At 40.3% G+C, this 13,754-nt stretch overlaps 2 protein-coding genes across 3 annotated transcripts in view; both read left to right on the top strand.

Moving 5' to 3' along the window:
• gstcd (glutathione S-transferase, C-terminal domain containing) overlaps window positions 1–4,493 on the top strand; it is a 67,388-nt gene extending 62,895 nt beyond the window's left edge. Inside the window, exon 11 of one of the 2 annotated variants that reach the window (XM_030739055.1) lies at window positions 2,080–4,493. In XM_030739055.1, coding sequence (XP_030594915.1) covers window positions 2,080–2,270 — 191 coding nt within the window. In that variant the 3' untranslated portion in view covers window positions 2,271–4,493. The remainder of the gene's footprint in view (window positions 1–2,079) is intronic. The other variant, XM_030739047.1, reaches the window with a different exon arrangement.
• Window positions 4,494–8,339: 3,846 nt separating this feature from the next.
• npnta (nephronectin a) overlaps window positions 8,340–13,754 on the top strand; it is a 56,364-nt gene continuing 50,949 nt past the window's right edge. Inside the window, 1 exon segment of the mRNA XM_030744168.1 lies at window positions 8,340–8,635. Coding sequence (XP_030600028.1) covers window positions 8,397–8,635 — 239 coding nt within the window. The 5' untranslated portion in view covers window positions 8,340–8,396.

The raw sequence follows: 13,754 nt of genomic DNA, 5'->3' as shown, positions 1-13,754 counted from the left end.
CTGACAAAGAGTCAGAGCTCTGTAGAGCTGAGTATTCCTTTCACTTTAACTAGTAATGACTTCATGGATTTCTTTACAAATAAAATTTTAACCATTAGAGGAAAAAATATTTATAAATATCTCAGACGTATCTTTGTGTACAGCTACTTTCAGTACTGCTGGTATTTGTTTAGACTCTTTCTCTCTGATTGATCTTTCTGAGTTAACTACAGTTGTTATTTCCTCCAAACCATCAATGTCTTTATTAGACCACGTTCCTTTAAAAAAAAATTTTTTTAATAAAATTAAAATAGACTGCTCAAAGAAGTCCTTCCATTAATTGATGCTTCAGTCTTAAATATGATCAATCTGTCTTTATTAGTTGGCTATGTACGACAGGCTTTTAAGGTGGCTGTAATCAAACCATTACTTAAAAAGTCATCACTTGGCACAGCTGTCTTAGCATTAATGAAGGTTACAAATGATCTTCTCATTGCCTCTGACAGTGGACTCATCTCTGTGCCTGTCCTGCTAGACCTGAGAGCAGCTTTCAATACTGTTGATCATAATATCTTATTACAGAGATTAGAACATGCCATAGCAGGGATCTCAAACTACCAGCCCGGGGGGCCGGCGCCCCTGCTTCCGGCCTGCAAATTGATGTCAAAAATATAATACAATTTGGCCATTTAAGTTACTTTTTTAAAATTTAAAGCAGAGGCCATTTGGTACCGGGCCGCACTGAAAAAATAAGTTACTTACATTATTACTGTTTTATTTTGAAAAATGGGTGGATTCTCTTTGTTACGTCTGTCTATGACTCACTCTTGATGCGTGTCACGACGCTTGTCTCGGTCACATGATACATTACCGCTAAAATGAAACTCACAGGCTTGACCAGGATATGACCTTCAATGCACATATTAAACTAATATGTAGGACTGCTTTTTTGCTTTTGCGCAATATTTTTTAAGCTAGAAGCATCCTGTTTCAGAGTGATGCTGAAAAGATAATTCATGCATTTATTACTTCTAGGCTGGACTATCGTAATTCGTTACTATCAGGTTTTCTTAAAAGCTCCCTGAAAAGCCTTCAGCTGATTCAAAATGCTGCAGCTAGAGTACTGACAGGGACTAGAAAGAGAGAGCAGATTTCTCCCATATTGGCTTCTCTTCATTGGCTCCCTGTTAAATCTAGAATAGAATTTAAAATCCTTCTTCTCACCTACAAGGTCTTGAATAATCAGGCCCCACCTTACCTTAAAGACCTCATAGTACCGTATCACCATAATAGAGCACTTCGCTCTCAGACTGCTGGCTTTACTAGGAAAATTAAGAGTAGGCCTGTAGTATGGGAGGCTCTGCCTCCCATACTACAGGCCCCTCTTCTGTGGAACCAGTTCCCAGCTTGGATTCAGGAGATAGGCACATTTTTAAGATTAAGCTTAAAACTTTCCTTTTAGATCAAGCTTACAGTTAGGGTTGAATCAGGTGACCCTGAACCATCCTTTGGTTACGCTGTAGTAGGCCGAGGCTGCTGGGGGGTTCCCATGATGCATTTATTTAGTATTCATTTCTCCTTCACCTCTTTTACTCTGTTTATAAATTAAATCAGGAAAACTTGTGTTAAAAAACTAACAGATTAAATGTTGTATTTGACGAACTGTCATGAAACTGTGTTGGGTCATCTCAGACACACATCTCTGAACCTTTTCTGTACTGTGAGGGGCAGCCAATTGGAGGGAAGTTGCCAAAACTATTGCAGCAGTGTGCAATGAACTTACATTTTTAATTCCTTTTACTGTATCATTTTACTCCTTTTTCACTCTCGTGTGACTGATATATAACAAAGGGAGATGAGCTACAATGACATGTTTCAATCAGTGGATGAACTGGGGGCTGCACTAAGGTCTGTTATAAGATGAATAAGGATTATTTTGAACTGTGAATTATACAAAGCTATTCTTGTAGAGTTCAAGAATAAAAAATATGGATTTTTTTACATATCGGTCACTTTAAGTAAAATAAAGTTTTCAAGGAATTGTCTTATAATAAAGTAATAGTAAGAGTGGATCTTTCTTTTTCTTTTTTACTACTGTAGGTAAACAGTGTATGGGCTTGGTAGACATGGATCGGTCATGGGCAGCAGAGACTCGTGGGTATTCGGTTCAAGTAATGACCATGGAGCCTGAAAGCTGCTCGCCGAAGAACAATATGCTGGTGGGAAGGCCGCTGCAGAAGAGTGGACTTGAAGTCACCACGAGCCAATTGGAAGAGCCGGTGTATAATTAGCACTTCAAGCTCTGGTGTACAGCAGAGCGTCTTCAGCATTGTCAGGGTTTGATAAAGTATCCAGCTTCTCTGGCTCTTTGCTGTATTGTTAATGTTTTTGTTAATCCACCATCAACATGTTTTTTTTTTTTTACAGGCTTAGTCTTAACCTCAGAATATATACATGTTTATTATTTCTGTACTGTCAAAGGTCATCTTTTAAAGTTTATTTCAGGCTAAAAGTTAGAGCAACCATGCCATGATTTTTTTTTCCTCTTCCCCTGAGAGTTACACACTTTAGTTAAAGAGCCCTGATCATCTGCCGCTTAGTTGCAGCAAAAGATCTCAAGCGTCTCCCTGACTGTAATCTTATGTTTTTGTCTTTGCCTTAACTGTGTGATCAAGCTGTCAGCGTACACAGAAGCAGCAGGACTTGCACATCCATATTGTGAATGAAATATGACATACGTTCACATGCTGTTTTTGTAAATAGTCTGTATCCAGCCTTCCGGGATGGCACACAGCAGTCGGCTACTTCTGATTAACACAAGAAATTCAGTGCTAACAACTCGTGTGCATTTAAAGTGGGGGATTGCCTCGCTCTCATCTCACCCACCTCTCTCCTGTGCGTTTTTGTGAGAGACAGAGAGAGGTGGTTATAGAAGGAGGGAAACTGGATTTAAACTCGAGTCTCACATCAGGTAATATATGGCATTTGTCATGGTTCTACTGAGGAACCTGATTATTCCTCATAAAAAAGCAATGCGAGTATGGTATGCATTCTGGAATACTTCCAGCAGTAATGAATATTTTATGAAGCTGGTGAAAAGGTCAGCGTGCTTGATTAGACGCACGGTGTTCAGAGCCTCGTAACTGGAAATCACACAGCGCGCTCCGTATTTCCAATCCTGGCCACTGTAGACACAGTGAGGCACCTTAAGCTTGGAGTCTTGCAGGTGAAACTAGTCATGTGTTTCTCTGAAAAATCTAGTGCTGTCACCTTTGACAGTCTATTGCGGCTGCTTTAGAAATCTGGGGAGGTAGCCAAGGAGCCAGTTTTCCCGCTCCCACTGAAGGAATAGATGTGAGAGAGATGCAGGCTTTTCCAATGTCGAGCTCATCTGAATTCAGTCAGCAGAGTCAATCTGTCCCGAGGTGAATGGCCACAGACACAGCTCCTTCCAAGGATTGGAATTATTTCAGAAGTCTACTCCCTGTTCATGCTTGTGGCTCTGCACAAGTGCACATTACAGAAATTCATATACATACAAAAGAAGGAAGCAGTGGCACTACTTAAAATGTGCATCAGAAAGAGAGTACAGAGGGTGAAGTCAGCTGATTTAATGTAAACACGGCAGAATGGTAACCTGAGCGGATCCTTTGTTTAGATAAAACAGATGAGCCGTGCTAGTCTATTTTCATCTAAATGCAGAGACTCTCTTTTCTAATGGTTCACCTCCTGAAACCTTTCTATGAATACATTACAGAGTCATTCATATATTTAAATGCATTTTTATTGGTGTAATTAGAGGACTGACCTCAACACAAAGTCAGCTCTTTGTGAGTTTCTTGAATGTGAAATAACCTGTGACTAAACAAAAGTTGTTTGCATAAATTATTGCTATTTAATCAGGGAGTTTTCTTTATGTTAGTTGTTAATAATGAGCATTCGAAAATGCTTTTATACATAGTGGAGGGTCAGAATTTGAACCACTGGATCAGGTTTTTAAATTCAGCTCTGAACAGCTTGCTGTGACACAAACCCATCTTCCAGGAAATGATGTTGCTGCCATTGTTTTGTTAACTTGAATTTATTAGTTAATTAAAAATTCAGCTCATTTCTTCTGTTTTTGCCAACAATTTTCCATTTCATTATGCTGCAGTGTTTGTGGCTGGTTGCCCGCGACAGTTCACCGCTCCATATTTGGGCACCCTTTCTGTTGGTGTGAATTTATCCTCAGACCCTGTTAAGCATCTTGGGTTACTGCAGCAGTCATTCATATAAAGTCCATGTGAAGGAAGTACAAGGGGCCTTTGCTGTGCTCTCCATTATCTTAAATATCACACTTTCTCTTTTATGTTTAACCTGTGCTGACAACAACAACAAAATGTGTTTCACTTGACTTGCATAATTTTCTAATAAACAACACTGAGTTTAATTATTGGTGTCTACAGTGCTGGCAGTTAATTATGTGTAGTATTTCCCTTTTTGGTTGCCTAGTAGGGCTCAGCTGCTGTTATTTTGCACACCCTAATAATTCTGTAATCTATTCTCTTATGCTTCCCATGCTACTTGTCACATTGTCACCTAGGATTTCCATGCTTGCATTCAGGTTCAGCATTTATTTTCTACTTTGTATCTGCTGTGGCACAGCCTGTTTACAATGCAACAATGACTCACTTTCCCCAGGAGCTTGTTTAAGGGGTGAGTTCAGCCAAATCACAGAGATAGATGTTCTTTTTTTCCCCACATATCCTCGACAGCTGCAGTGAATTAAGATTAGTTGTTCACTTTGATATAATTTCTGGAATATGTTAATGTTTAGAGTTTTTTCTTTTCAGTGATTTGATACGACAAATAAAACACGGGAAAGCTTTACTTTAAAGGCTGCTGATTTCTGTGAAGTGCCCTGCGTGGTTTACACTAACCATAGTTAAAATGCTGCCCATACAGAGTCCCCTTCTGCTCCAACATCTTAATGTTACATTGTATGTGGTCAGTACAAAGCATGTTTGAAATTTGCCTATAACCTCAGCATACATAGGGTACCGGACAATAGAGAAATTAACATTTGCATTTAGATGGAGCTGATATTCCTCTTGAAATCAACAACTGCTTTTTGGATCCAAATGTGCTACAGTGCTGTGCAAAAGTCTTGAGTTGCTGGGAAAATGGGAAACATCTGCAAACATACATGAAAATACGGTACGTAAGACTAATGCAGAGTTTATACAATGCTAACAAGCCCGAAAGTCAGTATTTGGTGTGACCACCTTTATTCTTCAACATATCCTGAACTCTCTTAGGCAGCTGTCTCATCATTTCTTTAAGTAGTCTTCAGAAATAGTTCTCAAGGCTTCTTGAAGGACATTCAAAGCCCTTCTTTGGATACTGGCCGCTTTAGTTCCGTTCTTTGTCAAGATGATCCTTCACTGCTTCAGTAATGTGGAGGTCCAGGCTCTGGGGAGGCCAATCCATGACCAATAGTGATTCCATTATATCTTTTAACATCCACATATGCTTTTGCTGCATTGGCAGTATGTTTGGGATCACTGTCATGCTGAATAATGAAGCAGTTGCCAATCAGGTGTTTTCCAGACAGTATTGCATGGTGGAGCAAAATCTGACTGTTCTTTTCTGTGTTCATAATTCCATCAAGTTTGACAAGATCTCCAACACCACTGGCCGAAATGCAGCCCCAACCATGACAGAGCCTCAGTATTTTTTAACCAAAAATTTCAAATTTGGATTCATCACTCCATCAGACCTGTTGCCACTGATTTTCAGTCCAGTTCTTGTCTAATTTGACACACATCAGCCTTTTCTCTCGGTTTCCCTTCCTTAGGCAGCCACCCTTCCACTGAGACCATTTCTGATGAGACTTTAACAAACAGTGGGTGGATCAACTGAAAGGCCAAATCCATCTCTCTTTTTGTTTGCTTGAATTATTCATAGGTCAGTGTTAATTGGCATAAAAAAAACCCAAGCAAAAAAAAAAAAAATCATTCCTCTGAAAGGTACAAGGACTCCACTGAAAAATGTCTAAATAAGAACTGTGACAGACCTTCAGAAAGCCTGGCCTGGCTGCTTCCTACGACCACTTTAAAATATAAGAAGCTCTGAGTCCTTGGAAGTAAAATATAAAGAAATGAGGGGTGGTTCGAGACTTTTGCACAGAACTGCAAATCTGCAAAGTATATATTTTCTAAGTTGGGCCGCGCACCAGATCTAGTAAAATGTTCACTAAAAATCGTCCGGAGTACTCCTGCTAACAACCACACAAACTGAGCCGTCATTTAACCTCACTGGCAGAGAGGAAGATGCTCCGTGGAACTGACCCTTTAAAATCCACCTGCTGCCTTAGTTTTGCACAACATATGAATTTTCTGGTAATGAGACATGGCCTGCGTGATCAGCATAACCCATCGCTCATATTTAAATGCAATAAATCAAGGAATCCGGTTCTTCCAGTCGAGTCAATAATGTGATTGATGGTCTAATTATACACAAACCGGGACAGCGGCCTTTGTCCGATCACTCGATGTCAAACCTCAGTGCCACCACAGATTCATTAGTCTGTCGGTGAAGGGGGGTTACAAGGCGAACAGTGGCATGAATCAAAAGACGGAAGTAATCACACGCACCTTTCTGTCATTCATCGCGTGCTCCAAAAACGAGGCTGTTTGGCTACCGGGGCTTTCCTTCTGTTGACTCGGTAGTTGGTTTACTGACAGAAGGCTGTCACATCAGGAAATGAGGCAGCCTTCATCATTCTGCCCCCAGACAGGAAAGCGCAGTTAAACAGACTTTGAATATGAAGTGCTGCTTAGGAATCAGACAGGTGAGAACCAGGGTTAAAAGTGACTATTGTGTAATGAAAACTTGACAAACGATACAGTTTAAAGAAATATATTCAACAACCAACTGTTCACAAAACATGCTAAATGTGTGTAATATTAAGGACACACATGAACATCAACAGGGAGAAACAAAGAAAAACATGAACTCCCAAACTCAATAAATTCTACAATAAACTCCACAATAAAGTTCAGCATCAGTGCAGTAGATTAAGAACACCTACATGTGGTGTTAAACAAAAACAAACTCTTTGAAGGAGTCAAAGCTCAAATCCAGCTGCATCCTGATGTTCTCACCACCTGAAGCTGCTTCTGTTTTGGAGCTAGCTTGGTTAGATGCTCGCTAATTAAACCTGCAGGGTCTTTGCGGCCTCTGTACACAACCTACGGAAGTGTCCGACCTCATGTCCACATTTATGCTTGTGTAGCTGGATTGTGAGTGTTAATTACCTTGTGGTCGTGTGCAGATGTTTGTACTCAAAGAACCTCCATACGGGACTCTGCCGCTTTCTCTGCAGACCGCAGCCATTACTTTGCGGACCAGCGCGGTGAGCGCACGCACATGCGCACTCACACAGTTGTCCTGTGGCGCTCCCAGCTTAAACTCGGAGAGCGGAAACAATGATTTCATATCAATCCACAAGGCTTAAAAAAAAAACAAGTAAATGAAAGTCAGCTTATCGATAATTTCAGTTAGTTTTAGTTAGTTTTGTAAACTCACAATTCAGTTTTATTAGATATCGTTTTTTCCTTTTAATTATAGTTTTTATTTATTTCAGTTAACGACAATGTTTTTTCAATTTCAGTTTTCGTTATTTCGTTCGTTTTCGTTAACTATAATAACCCTGGTGAGAACGTCTCTAGCAGAATCCTGCAAAACCTCTTGTGGAAGAATTTAAAGACAGCAATTACGCGTGCGAAGTTTTCTTGTGAAAACAGGGAAACAGTCGGTTGTTGTAATCACTGTGTTTTGATTAAAAGCTTCCCTTGTGGTTTTTTATTTACAAAAATTACACAGACACAGGTGCCCCCTCACCACCACCCCAAAATAAAGCCTTTCTACTTGTTGAGTGCGCCTCAAACTTTGTCAAACCACTGATTTTCTATTTTGTGCTGCTATCTTTTTATTCCCCGAGTTTGAGCCCCCCAGTAATTTTCACTGCACTGTCTTTGCTGCGTGAGCAACATCTACTTGGGTGGCCGACAATACACCTGCGTGTCTCAGCAGGCTACGCAATTCATTAAGGCATTTCCAAAGCATGTAACGGAGCTACACGTGGAGCCTCTTTTTCGCACCGACACATTAAGGCACCACAACGAACTGGCTGGAAACCGACTCTGTTTAGACTGCTGGTTTTTGTAAAAGAGCGAGGTAAGGTCAGACTGCAGTGGGTGCTGTTGGTTGAGAGCCCGCTGCCTAAACTTACGAGGAGAGGAAAGGAGGGAGGGGGGTCGTGCGCGCTCTTCCCGGCAGAGTGCGTCCCGCTCCACACACATCCGCGCGCACTCATCGGAGCCACTCTGCTTCCAGGCATCGGGCTGGTTTCTCTCTGCTCCTGAATATCGCAGATGAACAGTCTGAAGGACGCCAACAGACCTTTTCTGTCTGTTCACCTTCAGGAACAAAGAAACTGTGTGTTTTTTTTGTGTGTGTCACCGTTTACTTCACAGTTTCCCACCCGGTGGTTTTGGATTACGGAGAATAGGAAGCAGCGTGGGCGCGTAACTCCCGAAATCATGGAATTATGGATAAAGTTAATGTTGTTGTGCAGCTGCTGCTTTGGAGCAAGTGCAGACTTCGATGGCAGGTAGGGTCACATAATCTGACACGCGAACGCTTTAATGGAATAAAGCTGGTTTTGATCAAGAACCTGTTAGAATATGATCCATCTATTTATAAGCTGTTTCTGTAAATACTGCACCTTCGGTTAAAAACACTTTGCTGGAGCGGTTGCGGAGCTGAAGGATCATTTTAAGATCTCCAAAACTGAAAACATGTTGCCCCCGTGAAAGTGTTTATTTATTTATTTTTTAATTCCATGATCACAACTTTTATGTTCATTTAAAATTTAAGCCAGAGCATGCATCCTTTTGTAGCACTGTTTACATTTGCAGAAAAAAGAAAAAAAAATCTCACCGAGGTTCTTGTCTTGTGCAGATGTCAGGCTGATTATAAAGTGATGTGACAGCACATTGCCCGATGATCATGTTCAAACACGAATCCCACGAAGTGTGTGAAGACGTGCCAGACCCCAAAGAATGCACGTGTCCATCTGCCTATAGGTGAATCTGAGTTTAGCATGATGGATAGTGGCTGTTTCTTCTTCTTTATTTTTAACAGCCATGCGGAATAAATAATAAAACCCAGTTGTAATAGGTCTAACCCTTTGAACCACAGTAATTCCATCAGTCAGAATACTTATTTGTTCCTTGTCTATGTCGTTTGTTAGGAGGGCTTTAACCGTGTAAAGAGACATTTTCCATCTCTTATTTTTGTCATATTGAGACGGATTTCTGGAGCTCAAGAAAAAAAGAACTGGACTGAAGTCCGTCCAAATGGTGAGAGTTACACAAACAAAGTACTACTGCCAAATTTCCTACATCTCCAACAGAGACTGTTGCCAAGTACTTTATTTTTCCTCATGTATCTCTGTCAGGCAGGCTGAGCTCCAAAGCTGAATCCTCTCCCATGTTCAACATTTTTCAAATAAATGAAAAACTTTGAAGCTTATTGGAGGTAATTGTTACTGAAACAGTGTGCATGCATTTCAGAAGGCCCTGTCAGACTAACTGCCATTCCACCTGCTTGATAATAGATTTTGACATTTGAAGTGTAGCCTTTTTGTGCCCACCTCCTGTGGTCTTTCAATTCAGTTTTCTGCTGTTCAAAAGTATTTCAAAGAAGCAATTTGGATATCAAAGGTTTCTGCAAGGCTAAAAGGGTGTCTGTGTGTGAGACAGAATGAAAGAGGGCACAGGGAATAATGCAGAGTGGTAGATTTCAGCATTTGCCAGCATATATAAAAATTGTTATTTAGGAGATCTTTCTTTTCTCAATCACTGTGGCTAATATCTGTTTGACACGTTATGGTCTGACGAGATATGGAGGGCTTTTACTTTAGCTCACACATTTCCTTGGTGTAATAATCATTTACTTTAACCTAGCAGCAGCATATTGTACATTATTAACATCCCTGCTGATGGAGTGGCTTGTCACCATGGCCATAATTTGCCAATTTTTATGGGTATAAACTCTGGCCCGAGTCCCTGCTTCAATATTAATTCATTGAGAAAATATCCCCCGAGACTGAACACAAGCAAAAAAGCAATTTATTACCTAGTCTTCCTCACTTATTACCTTTTAGCGAGTGTTCCTAACAGGCTTATCCATCTAGTCCTGAAGGGTCCTTCACGGGCATCATTGGCAAGATAATTTTGGTCTCCTGTAGCTGCACATAATATGTTTGCATACCTTTCGTTCTCTAAAAACTGCTTTTATTGCCACTTTTTATTCTGCACAAGGGCTTGGGGAATGTGTCACACAGCAGAGGAGACTGCCAAAGCAAAAAAGGCAAAACATACAAAAGAGGATATACTTCCCCAGTGACGTCACTAAACTGTTAAGTCTCACACAGCCACGCAGCACATACCAGACCTCCTCAGTAATAATGGCGTGGACTGGTGCCAGGTTATGTTGGTATTGTAACATCAGACGCACATTTAGGCTTCCATGGTTTGTAAATAAGTGTGAAAACACTGGCGGAGATATCTTGTATAAGGAGCTCAACAGGAGTTTTCTCAGGGTCTGCTGTTGTGCATGTCAGTGAACGTGAAAAAGACCGGGCCAACATCTTTATTACATTTCAGTGAAAAGATATAAATAGTTTTCTTGCTCTGTTGTGTATGAAAGTCATTTTGCCTGTTCAGAAACACGAGTTCAGCTAACACTGCCACACCTAATAAGACATATGTAAAATGAAATAGCTTGCACTATAGAATACAGCTGATGCAGACTTTCAGTTATTTCTCTTACGGCTGCTGCGCCCAGTATGCTTCTTGTTATTTTGTTGAAGTAAACAGGACAGCATGGGGGTGGAAAAACTTGGTATTGAAATAAGTGCTCTGTGGACAGCAAAACCATTACAGGCCACTGCCATGTGTCACAATAATGATAAAAAATGAAAAAAATGTTCTGTATTTATGACTAAGGTATACAGACCCATCAATGTACGAAACCAGAAGAGAGCAGAAAATAGTTCCTGCAAGGTTAAACTCTGATGTGTTTCTGTTGGCAGAGTCTGCAGCACAATGCACCGTGTTGTACACTGTAATGGAGTTTAACGTAAGTGTGATAAATACATTGAGATATGTTGTTGTTAATACTTAACACAAAACCATAGTCATTTGACATCATCAGCTGTTGCAGTAGATATAGTTTCCTCTAAGCACCTTTTATTGCAGAAGACCAAAGGTGCTTTAACTGTTTGCTGGAAGGGTGTTTGCAGTTTTTGACAACATGCAGCGCTCGTTTCTGTGTATCATTACAGAGTTTTTTGAAATTCACTTTGGACAAAGGTGCTAAATGAATGTAGTGTAATGCTGAAAGAAAAAAGAGTGGACTTTATTTCATTGTAAGGTCTATGTAATTCATTAATAAATGGGCTGGTACTTATGTAGTGTCATTCAACTCGTTTGAGCACTCAAGGTCCTTTCTTACTGCAAGTCTCATTCACCCGGTCACACACACATTCATGCAGCACTCTTTTCTATGCCTAAGCACTTTTTAACATTCACACATACACACTCACACTCCGATGGATGCATCGGAGGCATCTGGGAGTTCAGTACCTACCCAATGATGCACATGGACCGAAGAAGTCGGGGATCGATTCACTGACCTTCCGATTTGTAGATGACCCCCTCTACCACCTGAGCCACAGCCGCCCCACCCTCCTGAAAAATAGTGTTGTCAGATGTGGCAATGAAACATTTTAGTAGACTTTGATCATTTTCTTTCCAGCCACTCAGTGAATTCTGTCCATTAAGTCTTTTAATGACATTTAATGACAGATGAATAGGCTGGATAATTGCTTATTCTAAATATAAATCTTTGCCTCAGATATCAGTCAATAAGGCCATTTGGTGCTATGTGTTAATGCGACCTCTTGGGCTTTTTGCAGTAAGGTGAAGTGGTTAATTAAGATGGCAGACACCTTTTGGCTCCACAAACTCCTGCTTTCATCTGAGCTCAGCAAGTTCAAGCAAGTCTTTAATGCCGATGCAGAATTCAACATCTGTGGCTGTTTGTGATAAAATCCATTCAAAAATCCTGCATTGCATACTTTATGGATGGATGATAGATTGATTAGATTATCATCGCTCTGAATGCAGACCATGTATTTTCATGGACCTCGATTATTCATGTTCCACATTGGTCCACTGTGAGCAATAGACTGCTCTTCACTGTCGGGCTTGGGATATTGGCCAGCTATGAGCCCATTTGTAAAACAATGGAAGGAAGATGGCGTCACCACAGTGGATATCAACCTGTCATGTTCTCAGGGAACAACCTTGTCTTGTGTCCTGTACTTGAGAAGAGTTGTCACAGAGCATGCATGAAGGGTAATAATTATCTGCTTGAGTTCCTTCAAGGCTTAGTGCAATTTGGAATCATTATTCAGGGCTTCAGGGTAATAAATACAGGTATTATGCTCACGTCCATTTGATATGCCAGCTTTTCCTTTGGTAGCATAACACAGAGGACAAGATACATATGAGAAAAAGATCCCCTCTATTGTGCAGTGTTACTGTAGTTCCCATTGTTGATTGTGATAAGCCATCATTTTCAACCCATGAATGTTTAAAAAAAAATGAAAATGTGACATTGCTGTAGTGTCATCGTGATTAAACGGGGAGCTGATGAATTGCATTAAACCCTCCGTTTCAGGTTCAGATTGTGTTGAATTTCACAGCTGTTGTAGGCTAAACTGAGAGAGATTCAGAGATCAGTCAGAACACAAAACTTGATTCCATGTTTGTATATTTATACTGTGTGAGTGTGTAGGAAGAAAACATTCAAGGGAAATAGTTAATTTAATAATCCACAACCTGTTGCATCTCAGGAGACTCCTGGCTTATTGCTCCAACTGCACCAAACAGACCTCCCAAACAGCCCACCATCCTCGTAGGAGTTCATACTCTGCACTTTTGTTCATTTCCCTTTGTGTGTGTGTGTGTGTGTGTGTGTGTGTGTGTGTGGCTGCATCATCTATCTGCTGTTTGCATAATGTTAATTTCACATTTCATTGACCTCTATCTCCTTTGGATATCCACACAGAAATGAATAGTGCTTCAGCTAATGGTTGTCTACATTATTTTTCTGTTGTTATTTTGCTGATTAAATATTTTGGTCAAAATGTCAGAAAGTATCATTGCTTTTGCAATCTTTTTAATTTGCTTTTGTTAAACCAACATCCCACAATATAAATATATTTACTGTAATACAGGAAGAAGAAAAACCATTAAATGTAAACTTCTTTTGGCACTTTTGCTTAAGTAAACGTTTGATTAAATCCCATCCACTATAAAAATATTCACTGTAATTGATTATTCAATACAATAATGGTAATGTGGAGAAAACAAGATGACTCTGGCCAGTGTATGCTGTTGAAACAATCAGCCGCATATACTGTATAAATAAAGACGTCTGCCAGTCATTTCACCCGCATCGTCTCTCTGTTATCTGGCTGCATTTCAGTACTGACATCCTCATCCTTCGCCTTAAAACAGAGAAACAAAATTCTCCTGGATACAGCTGATTTAGCTAACTACAAGTCTGTTTCCAACCTTTTACTCATTTCTAAAATTCTTGAAAATGTTGTCATCTACCAGCTTCTCCAGCTGGTTTTCCGGGCACACAATCTGTGA

This window comes from Archocentrus centrarchus, chromosome 1 (genome assembly GCF_007364275.1).
Source record: "Archocentrus centrarchus isolate MPI-CPG fArcCen1 chromosome 1, fArcCen1, whole genome shotgun sequence".
NCBI classification, from domain to species: domain Eukaryota; kingdom Metazoa; phylum Chordata; class Actinopteri; order Cichliformes; family Cichlidae; genus Archocentrus; species Archocentrus centrarchus.
The sequence above is the reverse complement of the archived record's forward strand: the minus strand, read 5'-3'. Positions and strand labels throughout refer to the sequence as shown.